General features: G+C 28.0%; 1 protein-coding gene across 2 annotated transcripts in view; it reads right to left on the bottom strand.

Moving 5' to 3' along the window:
* LOC107453368 (adhesion G protein-coupled receptor L1) overlaps nt 1-12,742 on the bottom strand; it is a 70,419-nt gene extending 57,677 nt beyond the window's left edge. For both annotated transcript variants that reach the window (XM_016070179.5, XM_087156092.1), the window contains exons 1-2: nt 12,588-12,742; nt 1,555-1,779 (exon numbers count right to left, since the gene is read on the bottom strand). In XM_016070179.5, the coding sequence (XP_015925665.3) occupies nt 1,555-1,779; nt 12,588-12,669 (307 nt within the window). In that variant the 5' untranslated portion in view covers nt 12,670-12,742. The remainder of the gene's footprint in view (nt 1-1,554; nt 1,780-12,587) is intronic.
* Nucleotides 12,743-22,437: the final 9,695 nt, after the last annotated feature.

Raw genomic sequence — 22,437 nt, 5'->3', positions numbered from 1 at the left:
ATTCTATGTGCAGTTTCTTCTGTTAAACTGTACTCAATTCGATTTTTACTCAAAATTTTAACAAAAACTACCTTAAGAAGGAATTTAAACAAAATCTATGATCAAAAGCTGATAGCTTAATATAAGAGTTACTTATATTCATCTCTAGGTTACATCTTTCATATGTCGATATATTAAGCAGCTATATTTCACGCTGTGCTAAGTTTTTTTTATGATTTTTAATTAAAAGAAATGCTTCAAAAGTTAATAGGCTGCAATTTAAAAAAACCTATTAAATATAATAATACAAAATATCAAAAATTAATACAAGTGCAAAAAAAAAATTGTCTGAAGAGAGCAACTGCTTAAGATATCTGAGATGAACAATGCATAAAAATGTTTTTATAAGAAACATGTTTTCATACGGGAAACTCATTTATAACAAATTTATTCATTATTTTATAAATTTTAGGACATTAGTATGAGAAAATAAAAATAAGCTCCAACAGCAAAACAATCAATTATATTTTCCAACGAAATACATTTTAAGATGTATATTTGCTATCACAAGAATGTTTTTAAGCTTTTCTGTAAAATTCATATGATTTTGAATTTGCTACATTTTAAATAATTGATTTGTTGTAGTATGTGTAGTTCTTTTTTTAAGTAGCCTGAGCTTACTTGTAAAACGAGTAAATTCTAAGAGACTCAACGGCTCTGTGTTACGGAACTCACTTAATGGAAAGTCCAATACTCCAGGTCCCTTCTATACTATTCTCTAGGTCTACAAACTCCAGCGTCCTTCATTTTATTTACTCCATTCACTAAACCAGTACTGGGTCTTTGGTATATATACTCCAATTATGTTATAATATTTTCAGCTGTGCATTTTGCTTTTATAATTAACGATATCAGAATTTAATCAATAAACAATACCTCTATAATGTTAGTATATTTTAACTAAAATCTAAAATCTTTTATTTTTATTTATTCAATTCTAGTTTGAAATACTTTCTTTATCAAGTTCCTTCCAATTAAATTAATTTAGACGAAGTATTATAATCGTAACAATAATATATTAATTTTTCAAAAAAGTAATACCACTAACATAGAGACCAGTTCAATGTATTTCTATTAATATCAGTGTTGCATATTACAATATAGATAAATTCATATTTCCATTAATCTCTACTGGTCTTTCTTGTAGGGTGACTTGCAATATTATGCTCATGATTTGCAATATATATGAATGAAAATGGATATATTGCAATAGTTTCACACTAGCTTTAGTATGATATTGGCTATGAAACTTAAACCATACTGGACACAACACTAGAACCTATGTCTTATACTGGATCCGGTATCACACCACTAGAACCATTCACAACCAGTAAATTGCACCAGCTAATGAAATACTGGTTCCAGTATCGTACTAGAACTAATATCGATTCAGTATTATACTGAAACCAATATCCTACCAGATCTAGTACTATATTGGAACCGACTTTTCCTAAGATATTTGTTTTGAAACCGGAGATAAACTTTTTCAATAGGGGATAAAATACAAGAATTTACCAGATTCTGCTTTTCTTAATGTCATGTTTGATAATATTTCCAAATCGTATTCATTGCGTATTTGAGTAAGATCAATCAAGGATGGATAATCTGGATATATACTCTGGCATCTTTGTCGAGTGGCTGCCCAAGTAGAAGATCTCCGTATGACAAAGTAGCAGGAATTATTCTCACAAATATTTTTTATGCAGCATTTATCCCATTTTTGTTTTATAACGATTTTCTCTGAAACAAAATATCGAGAAATTCAGTGTCAATAAAATGCAAAAATAAAGATCTCTAAAACAATACCTGAAAGAAATAATTATAAGGCTGTTCATCGAAAACAATATGAAATGAAGGTTTTTTGCAATATAGTAATTCATAAATGTTATATCCTATACTTCTTTCTAGAGAATCCTAATCTGCAATAAAATGTAAGGGTTTATATTCAGAAAAGATTTCAATGTTGCCCCCCATTTTAACCCATGGGATGAGGGTGTAAGATCGAGTGTGAAAGGCTTTTAAAAATATATTGAATGAACTATTTCCTCTTTTTTGTATCCGATGGAAGAGATATTTGACAGCTTCTGAACTTTTTTTCATCCTGCACTTTAAAAATAAATATCATATATTAAATGAACCAATGCTTTTTTGAAATATTTTCTCCTTCAGAACTTTAAATTATATTATTATGCACAAGTATTCCTTTCTAGAAGTATTTGAATTTCAATTATTGCATTTTATGATAAAAAAATAAGTAAAAGTGTAAAAAAAATCAGATATTCCTGTCAGTAAATTATACTCTCACGGCAGATTTTTTTTCCAATAGCAGAGAATTTGACAAAATGCAATAAGTAAATGAAAGAATAAGTAAATACAAAGAACAATTAAAAATAAATCATTGTCTCATGCGGCTCAAGGTAAAAAGTTAAAATTATCATTCTAGTACTTACCAAATGCAAATAAAGGGTAATTGACAAAATATATTTTGCTTTCTTTCTGCAAAGAGTCAGGTTTTTGAATGGATTTGTAGTTTGCTCTTACAATCGACAAACTGAAATTCCCAAAACAAATTTTATAGCCTAAAGATTAGGTTATGTGTTTGAGTGGTTAATCTCAATAGTTTAATGGGCATTTAATCTGTTTTTGATGCTGGAGCTTTGTGTTTTAATGCGTTATTAACTCTAAGGAAGAGCTTCGTATAAACTATTAATTCTATTTATTAGAAATTAAAAACATTTAAAGACTATCAACAAGCATAACATCCTTGCATAATGACATTCATTATGCTAGATGTTATGTTTGTTGATCGTCAGCAATTTTTAAATGTTTTTCAATTTCTAATTAAGGAATGGAAAAAGACTGAACAATTCCACTTTCGAGTTGTCTGTATCAATACAATTCTAGTGACACTTGCATATTAGCGTGTGCGTGATAATGCGAACAGTATTTATAAATATTAGTAGTTTTTTTTTTAAAATTTCTAAGAAAGTTTATGAAAATAGACTGTTTTTTTAAATTATTCTAAATATCTTAAAGAGGATGCTCTTCAAGATGAGTGAAATACTATAAGGTTCCCTGGATTTATTAAAACCTCTCTAAACTATTATACACCTTTACAGGAAATCTTGGAGGGAATTTATACTTTTACAATTGATACTGAAATGAGTCATATTACCGGTTGCTTCTTTTCGTCACTCAAAATAGTATCGTCGTTGGGTTTTTAAGTCTAGACACAGCTAAAACTGTGTATTTAAGAAAATGGTATTAATGATATTATTGATAACTATACATATCTATCAGTTAAATTATTCTAATAGTGAAAAACAGAATCCAGCATAAAGGTTTACTATTTTTTCTTACAAAATTGACGTTATTAGCAAACAAAAAATCCTTCCACTGAATGATTAGATGTAAACATTAAAATGGATGCAAGTTTTATTTTCTATAACATTTGTGATTTTCTATAATTAGATTTATTAAAGAATAATGTTCGGAGATTCAACTATTAATATGTAATAGTAAGTAATCGGTGATTCAACTATTAATATTAATAATTAATGTAATAAATAATTGATAAAAGAATTTTTAAGTCTCCTAATCAGACATAAGCTTTTTAAATGCAGTGTTTATTCGAAAATTAACTGGAACAGATATATTTCTAATTCTTCTCATATACATGAGATTCTGCTTTTGCACTTAGTGCTAAGACGGGAAATTAAGAATTATAATGTATCCCCTAGGATGCTTAAAAATTATGATACATCCACTGGGAAGCAGAAGAAAAGTTATCATGCTCCCACTTGGACGCATGAGGAAAATTATCATGCATCTACAGTGTCGCGTAAGAAAAGTTAATGTGCATCAAATTGGGCGATGATTACAGTAATAAATTGCAACTGAAATTGATTACAGATAATTACTGCCATGTAATCAATTATTTGCAATCACGATTACAGGCAATTGTGATTACAAGTAATCATAATTTCTGATTGCATCAGAGTCGAGCAAAAGTGTAATCTATTACATTTTTTGATTACAGTAATCAAGTACTTGCAATCATGATTACAAACATTCATATTTTTGATTACAACTGTAATCGTGATTACATAACCAATTACGGTCATCAATTACTTGTAATCGTGATTATAAGTAATCAAAATATATGATTACATGTAATCTAATTATACGATTACAAGGCGATTGTATATCAGTATATGATTATATTTTACAGTACAGATGGTATAATGATACCTTTTGTACGTATTTGCAAACAGCTTATGTACGAATGAATGTAATTAAAATGTATGTGCATAAGTATTTATCTAATGCATATGAAGGTAAATGCATAAGTACATACATTTTAGTTACACACACAAATACATTCACTTTTATTGTATGTATAAAATGTATATAAGTATGTATATATCTATTATTAATAAAGTATGTATATATCTATTATTAATAAAGTATGTATGTACAAACAATGTAGACATTTACATTTGTACACAATGAATGTATACATTTTATGCAAATACTTGAGTATGTGCAATGTATGTCGATGTTTGTGTACGCATGTATATACGAAGTACTAGCTACTTTTTGTACGAATATAAATGCATTGTATGTTTAATGTATATCCCATGCTTGTATGTACAATATATTTATATCCTATGCATGTATGTACATTGTATGAATGTCAAATGCATGTATGTTTAATAAAAGTATATCACATGCATTCATGTACAGTGTATGTAAGTCCTATGCCTGCATGTACACGTACACGATATATGTATGTTCAATATGTATATGTATCAACATATTAATAATATATTTGTGCACAATTTTATGTTCAATGGACGTACATATATTTTACATATGCGCGTACATACATTCAACATGCATATATTGAACATAAGCCTTTCGTACAAATTTGCGCATGTTCACATACATGTTTGTCTAAAGCATGTAATATGTACAATGCATTTATGTCCGATGAATGTATGAACATATGAATAATACATGAATACATGTATGTCCAATGTATGCACGCTCATATGTACTATATATTCACGTACAATGTAAGTACATATGTATATATATTGTATACACGTGTACATGAAATGAATATACACAGATATATTATACATATGTACAATATATGTACGTCTAAATATATGTGCAATACAATAAATAAAATGTATGTAAGTTAAGTGTACGACAAATGATAACGGCTCAAAGTTAAATGACAAAATCAAACGATATTTAAATTTGGTTGTCAGCTTTAATTGTTCTGTACCATTTTAAAATTACTTGAGTAAAGAAGAATTTTTTATTTTCATGAAACAAACTTAAATAACTTAATTGTTATAAAGTTTTTTTTTTAAATATAAGTAAACATAAAAACTTTTAAAACAATAATGCTGAGCTGGAATAAGTTAAATTAACAAAAATAAATATTCATATTTATCTTAATTTTATGGTTAAATTGCATAGATATAAGAGCAAACCATGTTTTTTATTTTCTTGATGGCTAAGGAATTTGACAAATTTGCACAATGTATGTGCACACATACATTATAAGTACGGATATTTACATGTGCGCATGATTTTCTGCATTACACGTATAAGCTGTATGTATATACGTACAGTGCGCAAAAAATACGGACCATCCTGAGTAACTTTTGATCTAATGATCGGATTTTCACGTTCTACAACTCATTCTTAGTAGTTTGAAGGCGATATTTTAAGTTACGAAAACAGACACAACATGCTTTCTCTAAATAAACATACCTTTTTTTTTCTGATGGATTCGGACTTTTGATCCCCAAAATATAGGGAGTGGCTTACATCTGGGAAATATTGTCCATATAGTTTGGTTGGGAGAACGCTCCAAAGTTCGGACCCCTTAATGTTAATTTTATTTTTTGCGTATTTCGCTATATCTCGATAAATTTTTAAGCAGATTAAAAAGTTTTAGTAGGGGAGAGTGGGGTCAATTGTAACATTTTTTACTTAACTATTTTTAACTAACAAAAAATCCATTATATTATTAGTATTAATTGACAGACGAGTAAAGTAGACTATCCTCTACTAGAAAAAAAAAATAAATACCTTATTTTAAATGTTATTATATTAGTTATTAACAATTTTTGACAGTCGTGCACTTGTTGCAATTGTCCCCACATACGGGGTCAATTGTAACAGTTCATAAATTCAACTAAAACATAGTTAATTATACATATTATCATAGTTGTGATACATTTTTTATTGATCAAAATAGTAGTGATATTTTAGGAGTAAAAATAATAATGAGCAGAGACCTAAAGGGTTAAACTTTTAACTTTAAGGGATTAAAAAATTTAATTTATGCTGTGAAAGGTGACGAATAAAATAATGCACATGCAACATAATATAAATTATATAGGAAACTATTAGTCATTCTTAAAGAGTTAAGTAATGGTTTGTAAACATAAGATTATTTATTTTCAGCTGTTACAATGGTCCCTTTATTTATTGTTACAATCGTCTCCAAGACGCCATTTCAGCTTCATTTTTTAAAAACAATGCTAGTTAATTAACAAAACTAATCTTTTTTTTTTTTAAATGTTTATTAAGGTGTCCACTTACATATTCGGTTAATAATTTTTATTTGTTTAAACAAAATTACTTTGTTACAATATAATATTCTAACATCAAAAAAAGTACTTACGCAGCGTGAAAATACCTTTTGTGATGTAACTCTTTCAAAAGTACATAGAAGTGGTTGCCAGCAGGGGTGTACATGTAGATTTATTAAATACACCTTGTGCGCCACCTAGGAACCAAATCTAGAACCCGACACTCGAAATTTTTGCTCTGTTACAATCGTACCCTGTTACAATTGACCCCATTCTCCCCTACTCAATTACAAAATTCTTTTATCCGAAGATAATTCCGTGCAAAAAATAACTTTTAGTTAATATTTTATATTTTTTTATTTAAGAATGGTCGAAAAAGTTTTGAATTGTAAGGCATACAATTTTTTGAAACATTTTAAAGAATATGTAATTAATATGGCAAAATAAAAATTTGAGCACAATCGGTAGAATAGGAGACCCGAGAAATCAAATTTTAAGTATCTAACCTTTTTGAAATTCAATTTCTCAGAAACTATTCGACCGATTTTGCGCAAATTTTGTATTTGGCTATATAAAATTACATTCTTTAAAATGATGCGAAACTTTTAAAGCTTACAATTTGAAATTTTTTCGCTTATTATTTTAAAAACTAATACAAAATAATATAGTTACAAAAATTTATTTTTGCCTGGAATTATATTTGGATAAATTAATTTTATAGTTGTGTGCAAAAAGTTTTCCAATTTGATATAAAATTTCTCGAGATATAGTGAAATACGCAAGAAGTTTCAAACTTCGCATCACTCTCCTGACTAAATTATGGGTACCATATTTCCCACATTGCGGCTACCCCCTATATTTCGGGGGTCAGAAATCAAAGTCCGTCGAAAAAAAAGGTTGCTTATTCAGAGAAAGTACGTTTTTGTGTCGGGCTTCGTAACTTAAAATATTGTCTACACTAATTAATTAGCATATTTGAGGTCACCCCTTTGAACCATTAAGAATGAATCCTAGAACGTGAAATTCCGATCATTAGATCAAAAGTTATCCGGGTTGTACGTTTTTTTGGAGCACTGTACTTTAAGTGACATACAAGTATTTTATTGTAGATCCCTACATTACATGTACATATGTTTTAATAAAGTATATGCATGTGCAAGCTATATATGTATGTACATGTAAACGTAGTACATGCATACATTCATGCATTTTATATATACAACTATGTACATATGGTGTACTTATAAACAACGCTCTTACATATATTGTTCGTAAATACGTAAATTGCACATGCATACGTACATTTTATAAACATACGTACATTGCATATGCATGTTATTACCGTGTATTCATACAATGTATGTACTTGCGTACATAAATGCATGTATATGTACATACATTATATTCTCATACGAACATACAAAGCATCGCATTTGCATAAAAGCTAACATAAATGCGTACATGTTTTGTATATGCATATTATGAGCGTATATTGTATGTGAAAACAGCGTTTGTGCATACAGACATTGTGTATATACTATATAGAAATCACGAATTGTATGTACATGCTTGCGTAAATTCTACAGACATGAAAATATGTTTCCCCATGCATATCTACATGATGTATTTACCTAGTATGCAATCGTAATTACTTGCAATCATATATTTTGATTCGAAATAATCACAATTACTTTTAATCGTGATTACATGTAATCGTATATAATTACTTGTAATCATAATTACCCGTAATCGTTTTTGTTTTGATCACTTTGAATCACAATTACTTGGAAACATGATTACAATTGCAATCAAAATTATGGTGAATTATAATCAAGATTACAAGCAATTGAATACTGTACCGATTACTGTAATCTATTATTGTAATCATGGTTACAACTCTAATCAAAAATATGGTGAGTTGTAATCGTGATTGCAAGTAATTGATTATACTGTCATCAACTATTTTAATTATGATTACTACTGTAATCAAAATTGTAATCATGATTACAAGTAATTGATTACTATAATTGATTACTGTAATTAATTGTTGTAATCACGATTGCAGCTGTAATCAAAATTATGATTTCTTGTAATCATGATTACAAATACTGTTATCTAAAATAACTGTAATCTTGATTACTGTAATCTAAAAATGTAATCGAACATTTTTGCCCAACTCTGGTATATACCATAATTCCCAACCATTTAAGGTACATCGTCCACTTAGCAAGATAAAAAGAAATTATGCTATAAAATATTTTTTTAATTTAATTTTTTTTTCAAAATTTAATATTTTTGATTAGGTATACTCGAATTATGCGGTTAATTTACTGAAGGTTTTAATTTACTCGTGCATATTTAGAAATTTTCACGAAGCTGCTTGTACGTGCAAACTGCAATAGAAATTTGGTCTGACGTATGTCAAACCAATGCCTCCTAGAAGGAAAAAGGCATCACCACGGGTTACCATGAGGATTTTTACCATAAGGATGAAATTTGATCCATTAGTAGTCTATACGTAATGACATCTTTCGTATTTCCCGTCACTACTCAGCTTAGTAACCCAAACGTAGAGACATTTTTCTTATTTAACCTCCACTGCGCAGTTTATGTTTGTTGACTACTAAATTTATCCGTGCTGTAGCTCTCGATTTTCTAGAAGGTGTTGGTCTAACCCGCTTAACAGCTTAAACTGAGTGAGAGCCTAAAATATCCCCGTCGGGTCACAAGTGTTGAGGACTGTAAAGATTAATAAATTTAAAAATTCATGCAATTTTGTCACCTTTTTCTTTGTTTCATCACGAAGAAGGAGTTGTAAAATTTTCAATGATTTGAGAAGTAAAAGCTACAAAAAAAAAAAAGGATTTTATCTTCTTGTTATTTACTTAACTTTTCTCAGAACCTGATAAGATAATCTTTTCATCGCGAAACACGTGTTATCTTATTAAGAAGTATTTTCTTTTTCAAATATAAAGAAGGAAAATTGCAGTTTACGAAACAAACTTAATTGCGAATAATTAATGGAAAAGACTTATATTCTAAAATATTATAAATATTCGTGACACTGACGGTTAACTTTTCGAACGATCCATTTCACAATCTTTGGGTGACATCATTATTTTTTATTTAATGATTTTTTTTTCAATGTTTTAAATAATTCCACCAGAAAACTACCAAACTACAATAAAAAAGTTACAAGCTTTAAGAATAATAAAATACAATTCATGATTTTTATAAACTTAGGTAACATTCTTTTCTGAACTTGGTTGGATCATTTTGCTTAAAATACGGAAGGAGAAAAAATCCTCAAATATTAGTAGGGCAGTCCAAAGTTTTGACCCCTTAATGTTAACTTTACTTTTAGCCTATTTCGCCATATCTCAAGAACTTTTGAAGCGAATTGAAACATTTTTGCACGCAATTACAAAATTCGCTTATCCAAAGACATTTATTATTCTTTATAATTTTATTTAATAATAGTCAAAGAATTTTTGAATTGTATGGCATAAAATTTTTCCCATCATTTTATAGTATGTAATTTTACATTGTAAAATGCAAAAGCTGAGTGAAATTAATCGAATAGTTCCTGAGAAATCAAATTTTAAAAATACGACTTTTTCTATATGACCTTTTTCTATCTGTTAAATTATTTATAAGTGGTGGCGAACAAAGTTTTTTTAATTTTTAGTATGTGAACAAAAACATTTTAATAGTAAATATTGTAATGTTTACTTAAATTATAGCTTATTACGCATTTAATTTATCACATTTGAATTAGAAAAAAGTATTTTGTGAAAATACGGGAAATATCGGAGTGCAGAAATATTTCTCAAAAGATTATTGTAATGGTTATTTAAATTAGTTATAACTTGTCACGCATTTAATTTATCACATTTGAATTAGAAAAAATATTTTCTGAAACTACGGAAAATATTGGAGTATTTGGAGGCAAAACTGTGTAATCAGTAAATCAAATATTAGATTGTGACTCCATTTCCGATTTTTTTGGAAAACAAGACTCCAACTCCAACTAATACTGTAAAAAAAAATTTCACTAAGTTTTCGGAAAATATATTCACACTGGTGTTCAAATGTTAAACATAATTTTGCACTCATTTCCAGTGTAAAAGTATGCTTAACTTTTGGACACCAGTGTATATTATTACTAAGTAAATTTTAATTTTAAATTATATATTTTAATGTTTTATGCGCAATTAGAGTTAAAGGCATTTTTAAATTACGTTTCATAACTGTAACATAATGTTTTAAGAAATTTATACAAAAATATGTTTCTATGAATTTTTGAAATTATTGAAAGCATTTTATCGTATAAGAAAAGATCTAAATATCAATATAATGCACATTCGCATTCTTTAGGAAAAAAGCATTCCTTAGGAAATGCTCTGGAACTAGAAAACTGTTACAAATATGATCCATGTAATTCATTTGCATATCTTTTTAATTAACTTTTTAACTGAGCTAAACAAATTTTACTTTGTAATTTATGTACTTTTCAAATATTTCAGTCAAACATAGGCTTAAAAAGGTTCAAATGGGATGAATTAAATTCGCGATACGTTGTAATTTAAATAATTATCCATTTGAATAATGTTTCGTTCTCATACCAATTATAAATATTTGTCTGAATAATTTTTATAAGATCAAGAAATTGGACTTTCTCTTGAACTATAGGACCTAACTTTTGACCCACTAGAGTCAGTGTCTAGCAAATTTTTCCAAATCAGACTCCACATTTCTTGTTGGAGGGTATGAAGCAGCGGGTTCCAAATGGTGTTCCGCGGATATTTCATGAAAGCGTCAAAAGAGTTCCAATCGTTAGGAACTTCTTATTATGATTTTCGAAACCTGTTATGAAATTTATAACCGATTAACGGAAATATCCATTATCAATATTTCCGTTATTTTTATGAACTTATTTTATTGAAATGCTTGTGAAGAAAGAAATTCTATTAAAAATATATTAGATGAATAACAAAGAGGATATGCATTTATGAAAAATTGCATTAATATTTTGCTTCGTATTAAAATAACCAAATTTAACATTAAAGTTACTCTGATAAACTTTCGCAATCTTTATTTTTGCCCTTTTTCAACAAAAATCACATTTTAGCTCATTCATTTTTTTTTTTTTTTTTTTTTTTTTTTTAGTTTATGCATAAAAATGAAACTAAATTTGAACTCTACTAGATTCTGCTCCAGACCTGTAAATTCAACTATCTGATATAAACCAAATTTTAGGACTTGAATTGATTAACAGATATGAAGAAAAAATTCTTTCAATCATTAAATATTTTCAAAATAATTAATAAAATTTCAATCTTTAATATATATTTAAAATAATTAATAGTCTTTTCGTTGATTAATATGTTCGTAGTTGCTAATGAAATTTATTTAAGTCTCGGGTCCCACCAAAAGTAAGGTCGATCCTTTAGGGTTCCATTGCTGAAAAATTGGAAAGCGCTGGTATAAAGCGCTGTATCTACCATAATCTAGCAGATCTATTTTATCCACAATTGCAATCACTGTATTCATCATCGATTAAAAAAATTATTATCTAACATAATCTATCTTATTTATTTTAACCACAATTGTAATCATTGTATTCATTATCGATCAATTAATGGTTATCTACCATAATCTAGCGGATCTATTTCATCATTATTTGCAATCATTGCAATCATCATCAATTAATTGTTATCTACCATTATGTACTAGATCTATTTTATTAATAATAATAATCATTGTATAAATTATAATTTAATTAATGGTTATCTACCAAAAATTTGCAGATCTATTTTATCAACAATTTTAATCATGGTATTCATCATCAATAAATAGTTATCTAGCAGATCTATTTTATAATCATCGTATTCATCAATAGTTTAATAATTAATTAATAGAAAAGATTACCTTCATCAGATGAGTCATATGATAAGGTTATTGCGTATTTAATTATAAGAAACAATTCAATATAAATCCAAATGGATTGCATTCTCTTGTAACAATCATGAGTTATGAAGGCTTCTTGCACTCAGGTATGTTGTTGATAAGAAAATTTTAAGAAGTTATATTCTTGATAAGAAAAGGATAAGAAAGTATACTAAATATTTTGTGATAGCAAGGATTCAGTTAGAAGGACATTTATTAGCAGCGACACAATGAGCTGTTTAACAGCTGTTTATTTATTAAGAAATAGAAATAATTAAAGGGTATTTTGACGGTTCTTTTTTTTTTCTGCATAAAAATACGCGGAATGTGTTAAAGCTAGTTTTCTCATTATATGAGAAAAAAAAAAAGATTTTAATAATCATTTTTATAAAAACCTTCTATGACCAGTTGATAACCTAAAAAGATTTTAAAAATAACCTTAAAAAATACAAATAAAAAAAACTCTCTAAAAACCTTTAAAAATTACATTAAAAGAACAATAATGCCTTTAAAACTTTTTGAAAAGATGTTTATATTAGTCTTTTTTTTATCTATATAAAAATAAAAAATTATAAATCGTAACTTGTATTTATAAATTTAGTAAAAAATAAGTAAATAATTAAAATTAAATATGCAATTTATGAATTAAATAAAGTGATAAAGATTAGTAGGAATTCAGTAATTTTGGTTAATCTTCAAGAATATCGAAATTGCATTGTAATATCAAGTGTTTATTTTTTTTTATATTTTTTTAAGTGAAAGATTGACTTTCTGTTTTATACCTCGAAATACTCTGTTCACCATCAACCCAGTAATTAAATGATTGTTAGAACAGTAAGATTCCATGCACAATTTACACTAATTTATAGAGAAAAAGTTAATTTACAAGGAATGCTCTTGAAATGAAAAATATCATTCAAGATTCGTAAAAAATAATTAAAAGAAAGAAAATAATATAAAAAAGTGACAAAAAAACAACAACATGAATAATGCACTACATGGGGGTCAAAAATACATTTATCATCAACATACTAGCCCAGTTCATGACTGTTAGATAATGTTTTTCGATCTTTAGTCAGAGACTATTTTATAGAAAATATGAAAAAATGGCGCAAAATGTGGTAACGAATCGTGGTTTCAAGAAAGGAAAAAGCATTGAATTTAAAATGTTACTCTAACGTTGCATTGTTTAAACTCACAAAAATCTGAAAAACGACAAAAATCAATAATTTCAATGATTTTTTTTTCCTAGCTGGAAAATTCTGTGCCTATTGGCAATTAAAACAAAACAATTTAAAAAAAATATTAAAAAATTAATTTGAAATTGATTAATTAAAATTTCTTAAAAAATTAACTTTTAATTTAATTAAAATTTAAATTAATATTTAAATTAATATTTAAAAATTATTAATAATTGCAAAATTAATTGATAGATTTATTAATTAATTTAGAAAATTAACAATTTTAATTACTTAAAATATTTGACGGCTTTAATAGCCAGTATGTTAGTTTGAAAATTAAAGTTTTGTTTCAAGCATTTAAACTGCAGCCTTTTTTCCTCGGCTAAAACTCTTGAATTGCTTTAGAAAATTGTTCAAACGTTTTTCAGTAAATGTATATACAGAGGATATACAGAGAGCCGTGGTGGCTCAGAGGATAGAGCGTTCGCCTTCCAATGAGGTGAACAGGGCTCGTATCCGAGCGATGGCTGCCGATACGAATTCTGCACCCGTCTTGCACCGACCACTGTGCTGACGTAAAATATCTTCAGTGGTAGACAGTTAAAAGTCCCCTTGCCGTCAGGCTAATCGTGGGAGGTTTTAATGGCTTTCATGTCCATGTAACGCAAATTTATGTTAATTCCATAAAAAAGTCCTCCACGAAGGCAAATTTTTACCAATACTTGATCCAAGTGTTCTATTGTCTTCTGGATTGGGTTCAAAATTGCAAGACTACGGAGTTTAACATTGGTTGCAAACCCGAAAATCGGGTCGGCTGTTCAACGACGGTTCTAAAATGAAATAAAAAAAGAATATACAGAGAAAAAAAATAAGTAAACAAAATCATTTAAATAAACTAGAACTTTGCTTTGAAATTAAAATAGCAATGACAATAAACATGTTTATTTTTTCCATTTTTTTAATTTCCCTATAAATAGAAGTGAAGTTAAAGATAGACAAAATAATGGCCAAATATTTATCCTCTATCCCCATATATTTTTTCTGAAATAAAGTTTCGCCCATAATCCACTATACAAAGAAAACCTCGCGATAATTTAGTTACAAAAAAATCATAATTATAATTTAAAATTCATGAAATTGAGTTAAATAATAGTTGAGTTAAATAAATTCAATTACTAAATAAATAAAAGGTGTAAAAACCTAATCGATGAACAATAATTAAAATTTTTCTCACTGTTATAAAATTTGTTTTTCCAAATATAGTTCCATGCCAAAAATAATATTTAAGAATTGTATAGTATTTTATTTTAGAATAGTCAAAGAAACAGTTTGAAATGAAAGGTGCACAAATCTTATTATAATATTAAACTAAGTAATTTTAAATGGAAAAATCAAAAATTTGAATCAAATCAGCCTTCAGAAATTGAAATTTTGAAAAATATTACTTTTTTGAAATTGTTTAACTCAGAAACTCTTCAACTAATTTTGTTCAAATTTTGAATTTGATAATTTAAAATAGCATAGTTCACATTATGAAAAATTTTCTTTATTTTGCAATAAAACATTTTTTTTCAACCAAAAATGTTTCAATAAAATAATAAAAATTTTTTAACTACTTCTTGCATTAATTTGGATAAATGATTTTTAAAACAGCGTGAAAATAGTTTAAAAAATTCGGAATAACCAAAAAGGGAAATAGATATTATGATGTCAAAACTTTAGATTTCACTCCTGATTAAAATATCCTGATTAATTATAAAAATCCTGAAAATCCTAAAAATCCTGATTAATCATAGGGCTATATTTTGATAGCAAAAAAGAAATCTTTCGTAAAAAAATTTATTCAGAGAAAGTAAGTGTCTGATTTCAGTAGTTAGCACTTAGCAATAATTAATTGCCATATTAAAAAAAATATTAAGAGATCAAACCTTTGGGCCAATATGACTGGGCACTTCGTGCGTGAAAATCGTTCATCGATTTTAGAGCCATAGAAGGGCCGTGTCTTCATGAGATTTTAAACCGTAAAATGAGCCTTTATTGTGTCTTTTGGCAAATTCTATGACTATAGAACGTGAAATGAATCTTTAACATTTATTTTGTTAAATTATGGGGTTTTAAATCGTAAAAAGAGCCCGTATTGTGTCATTTGTTAAATTTTGTCATTTTAAACGTAAGAAAAGCCCTTGAAATGTTTTTTGTTGATTGCTATGATTTTAACGTAAGCGCCCTAGATGTATCTTTTGTATAATTCTATGATTTTAGAGCGCAGAAACTGTAATGTGTCTTTTGTTGAATTATAGGATTTTAGAGCTTAAAAAGAGCCTTTATTGCGTCTTTGGGCAAATTCTATGGTTTTCGAACTTGTCAATAGTTGAATTCTATGATTTTAGAAAGAAAGGAGAGCCTTAAACATGTCTTTGTTAAAAACTGTAATTTTAAACTCAAAAAGAGCTTTTATTGTGTCTTTTGTTGAGTTCTATGGTTTTAAAGCGCTAAAACGGTATTTAAAGAGTCTTTCGTTGAATTTTGTGATTTTAAGCGCAGCTAGCCATTAATATGACTTTTGTTGAATTCTATGATTTTAGAACGTTAGCATAGCAATTAATGAGTCTTTTATTGAATTTTTTCACTTAAACGCAATAAGCCTTTATTGGCGAAGCCTTCGTTAGCTTAAGTCTAATGTTGAATTCTCTGATTTTAGAACGTTAGAAAAACCTTCAATTTTTCTTTTAAGTTTTGTGATTTTAAGCGTAAGAAGTGCCTTTAATGTATCTCTTGTTGAATTTGTGTTTTTAGAAAATTAAAAGAGCCTTTAGTGTGTCTGAAAGAAGCACGCATTGATTTAGAAAACAGCAATTTAATTTTATACATCAATCAAATGGTAATAACAAATATAGAAAGCTGTTTAACACATCCAGATAGTTTGATAGGAATATTATTTCAACTTGTGCAACTCAAAAAGGGAATGAAAAATAACATTTTATGCACTTAACGTAACAGCAATGCAAATTTTTAACATTAGTTAAAATTTTTCAAGAAATATAGGATATTTTAACTTAATCCACATTCCAAGAGAGGATTTTCAACTTTTAAACAACAAAGTTTTCATATGTACATAGTGATACACACAACAATTTCTACTGTAAATGGCTGAATATATTTTAAAAATCTCAAAACATCATTGTTTTTTCACCTTTTAAGGCCATTAAAAAAGAAACACTGCTACTATTTCAATTTCACTTTAAAAATTTTTTTTTTAAATATTTTTCCTCATCAATATTTAGTGCCTCTCCGCCAAATAAACCAATCTTATTGGCAAAATTTACTATTTGAATAAACTTACAGTAAAATAGTTATTCACATATTGTTAGAACACATTTATTTAAGATACAAAAAATACCGTAATCATTGCACTTATATATTCTTTGCAAGAAACCGAATTATATACACATTGGGGACCGCAAATTAATGGTTAAGAGAATAAAAATCAAAACTTTTATCTAAATCTGAGCGTTTATTTAATTGAGGGAGTCGGGACTAAAAATATTTAAGCTAGATTAATGAAATTTAAAGGTTTTTCTGATAATACTATCAAACTTCTCTTTATGTCTTCCTATAATCAAAAATGTGAAGATGTCTCAAAAATTCCTCAAATTTAAGGGACAATCAAATAGGTTTTGAGACTTTTAATCTCACCTTCCTCAATTGATTGAATGTTTAGAATTTTTTTAGTATTTTTTTTTTTTGCTTAAATACTAATTTGAAACCTAATGTGTAATAATTTTGGCTTCATTTTTTTGCAAAAATCTAAAAATATTTATCAAGACCAGCGGAGGGAGACGGGCTCGTACGCTCTGAGTTTATACGTACTAAAAACCACGTATACGTACTAATATGAGCTGTATTGAGATCACATCCGTATGATTTTAAACCGCTCGAGTCAGAAAAGCTAATTTTATATATATCATAGTCCGTTAAGGGAGAAGCGCACGATCACGGATATATGTGATCACGGTCTTACTACGGTTATTACGGAACATTTAAAATATGTTGTAAGTTAAATAAATTGTTTATATGTTCTTTCATGTTGTCAATTCCTATTTAACAGTGAATATATTCGTAGAGTAAATTCTAAAATCAAATGCTGCTTGTAAGATTACTTTAGTTGAACGGGGAGGCATAACTATAACATAGTTACTCTATCGTTATTCTTCTTAACCGTTTGCACTGGCAAGGAACTAAACGCTTACCACGGCAGTCAACTGCAAAGTGTTAAATGTTCGATGCCTAATGAACATTTTTGCAACCTTTTCTATTTATGTAATATAAACCAATGTCTTTTTATGTCAGTGATATCAGTGACCCGCAATTACATGAGCAATTTTGTGACAAAAGCATCTTAACGAGCGTGGCACGCCTTTCCAGTGCACGCGGTTAAATACCGCAAAAATAAAATCATAGTTACTTTTAACTGAGTCTAAATATTATTGCATATTGTTGACTGTTACACTTCCAAATTCATTGACCTGATTATACTACATGCAATTTCTCTCTCATATAATTCTTTTGTTTTAAAGCATATATTGCAGATTGTCTAATTAACTTTTAATTATAAATTAGTCCAAATGAAAACTGGACAAGCGTGGCGTTGTCTGAAATCTAGCAGCATCACTTCACAGGATTATACACTCATGTCCATAAATTAAGATTAATGGCAAATAAATGTTCTAAAATAAAACTAACTTGACTTATTTATAAACCCCATTTAATAAATAAAATATAAAGAACAAAAAAAGATGGTGTATGATACCGTAAAAATACCGTTTATATTCGTAAAAACTAAAATTTTTGCTCCCTGGATCAATTATAAGAAAAAATGCCTTTTTTAATATTAGATGTTTGGTATGATAGTTAATACATTGTATGCCTCTCATATGATGAAATACAATCCTTACAGTGCCTAGGTATGCTAAGTATTTAAATTATCTAACTGATCCTGGGACTCCTCTCAACTAACAGAGCTCATCGAATTACCGGTACACATGTAGAGGATGTTTGAAGGACTGTAAATCGTCATCCAAGCATCGGGTTCAAGTCATGTGAGAATGCTGGACAGATGATATTCTCAGTTTGAAGGCATATAATGTTTGCTCGGTGAGGACTGCCATCCATAAACACAAATTTTGCGCCGATGGCACCCCTAAATAAGCGTACATGTTGTTCCAGAATGATGTCCCGATAAATTTGGTCAGCCATGGTTCCGATTTAAACTTGCAGATTCGTTCTGGAGCCCATTGGAATTCCTCCCCAAGCGAGCAATTCTGCACTTCCGTAAAAGTGTTGTCCAATGATGTTGTCTTGGAGGTAACGGTTACCTGGCGTTTTTCATATGAAAGTCTAACGTGAATCAGACTGCAAGCTAAACCTGGACTCTTCGGAATGCTTTTCACAAGCCCACTGTGACAATGTCCACATTGCATGTTTTCTACTCTCGTCACTGTGACGTACTATCAACGTCATCTGGTGTCTTTCAGTAACTTGCATATTATATTTGAAGATGTGCGTGATAATTCTACAGGGAAAATTTTTACTTTATAGTTCAATTTCCGTGGGATTCTGAATTATCTTCAATTAACGGACATGAGTGCAAATTAAGGTAAGATGAGTGCACCGAAGATTGCGAAATTTAACCAGTTCGCATGGTAGCATTTAAAGGATTAAAGTCACGCTTTGAGAGATGCGTTTAGAAAAATATTTTAATGGCAGAAGGTGAACATTTGTAGTCAAATAGCGTGGAACGTTTAAAAATTAAAAATTGTCTAAGAAAAATTGGTGTGAATAAATAGTGTAAAAATTTTTGCGAACGCATTTCATCAATATTGGATCTGCTAAGACATAGAGTAAACTAATACCAGGACTTTTTATGAATCCAGTGCTGCTGAAACGATTAGAGACAATCGATCAGTTACGACTTGTGACATATGCGCAGTACTTAGCCGGACATAAATAACGGAATTATGTACTGAATTTCTACCACTAAAAATTTAACTATTTCGCACTGTTCAATTCATAGACGCATCTTTTTTAGTTTGACTTTTACATTCACTTCAAATGCTCGCATTTGAACTGGCTTATCAGTTATCAGTCCCCTTACCTTCCTTTTTAATGCTGAACGGTTACACTGCTATCATTAATGTATTTCTGCTACTATTACTTGTCTACTTTTTATTTTAGATAACTCTACAGATTACAGACAATATTTTTAATTTTTTTTTGTAAAAAGAAAAAATTGTTAAAGAGGTTTCTAAACAACTGATGAACAAGTAATTCTATTGTCAAAAATATTTCATTAATTCATAATTATTAGTTTGTTAGTAATACTTCCCAGTTGTCGATGCATTTCTAACCCGTTAATCAAGAATGGTTTTTGTTAATACAATTTTCATATTTTACTCATACTAAATAATGACCATAGTTGAAAAGAAATAAATCTAAAATAAAGTAATTCAATTTCAAGCACAGCATGGAAATACAAACATAGTAATCTAAAATAAAACCATTTCTAACCATCAATCATTTATATCTTTATTATTAGACAGTAAAATAAACAAAATTAAGTTTCGTTGTTTTTATTTCTGACTATAAATAAAGTTATTTCCTAGTTTCTAAGATATTTATTATGATTTTATCAGAAATTTCTTTCGAAACATTAAAATTATCGAAAATAAATGTCAATATAGCACTGGAGAATATATAGAAATTATATGTTGTAAGGAAAATGTTTTGTACCAATTCAAAATTTTGCTTAAAAGTTATACTGTGCATAAATATTCCGAAATACTCCTAGTTTTTATTAAAAATAACAACCTTAATTTTGATTTTGATTTAAACTAATCCCGTAAGGTTTTCGTTATTTGGAATCTAATAAAGCGTATTTTTAAATGTATTTCCATGAGTGTATATAGGGTGTTTCACATCGACTACCCTTAATGAATATTTTTAAAGTTCATGCAATTAAAGACTTCAAAAAATAAGCACAATAAGGACCTCATTTCAATATTTAAACTAAAAAATCTAACGGGCCAGAACACATCAAAAACAATTTGATTGCCTGGTGAAACTTTGAGGGTTAACTTTTAAAACTTATCTTCCGACAAACTAACAGGTTTTGATGTTTTCAGACCTGACTTACTCAGTCATGATTCGTCTAATTTCAATGGATTAGTTGTTTTTTCCCTTCTTTTCTACGTATTAATTTGAGTATACTAACTTGTATACTTTTTGACATTTTTAACAAAGTATCCAAAATTATATTTTAAAAATTATCACTTAGGTTATACTGTATAGCTTAAATAAAATATGTATATAGTAACAAATGAATATATTTAATAAATTATACATATACAGCTGAAAACAATGATATTTTAGTAGAATAAAAGCTACATTGGAAATATGATAACAATTAAATGATTCAAACTTTCATACATATTTTAGTTTTAAATAATTTTCATGAACAACAAACACATTCGTGACTGCAATCAATGTTTATAATTAAAAAAAATATTTCTCAACAGAAAACGTTTTTGCAAGTTGTATTTATTAGTATTTTCGTTTTCAGTCATTTTTCATAAACACATTTGTGACAGTAACGAAAATTTTGAATTCAAAATAATCTTTTGAAACATGAAATTTTTTGTTAACTTGAAGAAAGAACTTAAATTTTAAATAACCCCTGAGAAATGAATTTTTATACAGAATAAGAGATTATTGGGAAAATTAAAAAAAAATAATTATAGGACTAATTAAACTTTTAGTTATAATTTGAGAAAATTAATAAAATCTTTTGGGTTGGTATCTGGGAGCACGACTTTTTTGGTGTTTTAATACTATTTAAAGAAATTGCATAAATATTTATTATAAAATTCTAAAAATATATCAAATTTATTTTTAGAGGAAAACAGTCAAAATTCTTATGAGAAATCGGGCAATTAATTTCTAATTCCCTTAATGGAAAAAAAAAAAACTTTTATTTTAATGGTCCTTTCTAATTTTCCTTTTGAAAATTATTTTTTCTTGTTTATGTATTAATAATATAAAACATGTCAAATTTATTCTTTGTAAATATCAAATTGTTTTTGACTACACAGTTGTTGCCACTACTGCTAAGTTTACAGGGTGTTCGGTAATCACAGCCTATAGCCCGCATTTTTAGAATTTTTGTAAAAAAAGGAAAAAAATAACAGCAGAATATCTACATATTGGAGGTCTAAATTTAATATTTAATCTTGAAAAAATTCGAAACATTATTAAAATTTGACGAAGTATTAACGAGGGAAGCGTGATTGAAAACATCAAAACCTGCTTAATTGTCGAATGAGGCTTAGAAAAGCTGGATAACTCCACATTTCAACCACCCTACCGGTTTTGATTCTAAATATCATGCTTTCTTCAAAAATGCTTCCTCGCTTAAACATTAATTTTGGACTTTCAATGTACATAGTTTCAATTTTGTCAAGAACTCTAAAAATGTATATTAAGGGTTGTAATTACAAGACATCCTGTATGTAATTTTCTCACTTATTTAATTTGCAAACAATTTTCCAACTTCTAGATATGAACAATAATAATTTTCTATTTAAACTAATTTGATA

Source organism: Parasteatoda tepidariorum, chromosome 12 (genome assembly GCF_982258835.1).
Source record: "Parasteatoda tepidariorum strain Cologne lab strain chromosome 12, Ptep-v5.0, whole genome shotgun sequence".
Lineage (NCBI taxonomy): Eukaryota > Metazoa > Arthropoda > Arachnida > Araneae > Theridiidae > Parasteatoda > Parasteatoda tepidariorum.
The sequence above is the reverse complement of the archived record's forward strand: the minus strand, read 5'-3'. Positions and strand labels throughout refer to the sequence as shown.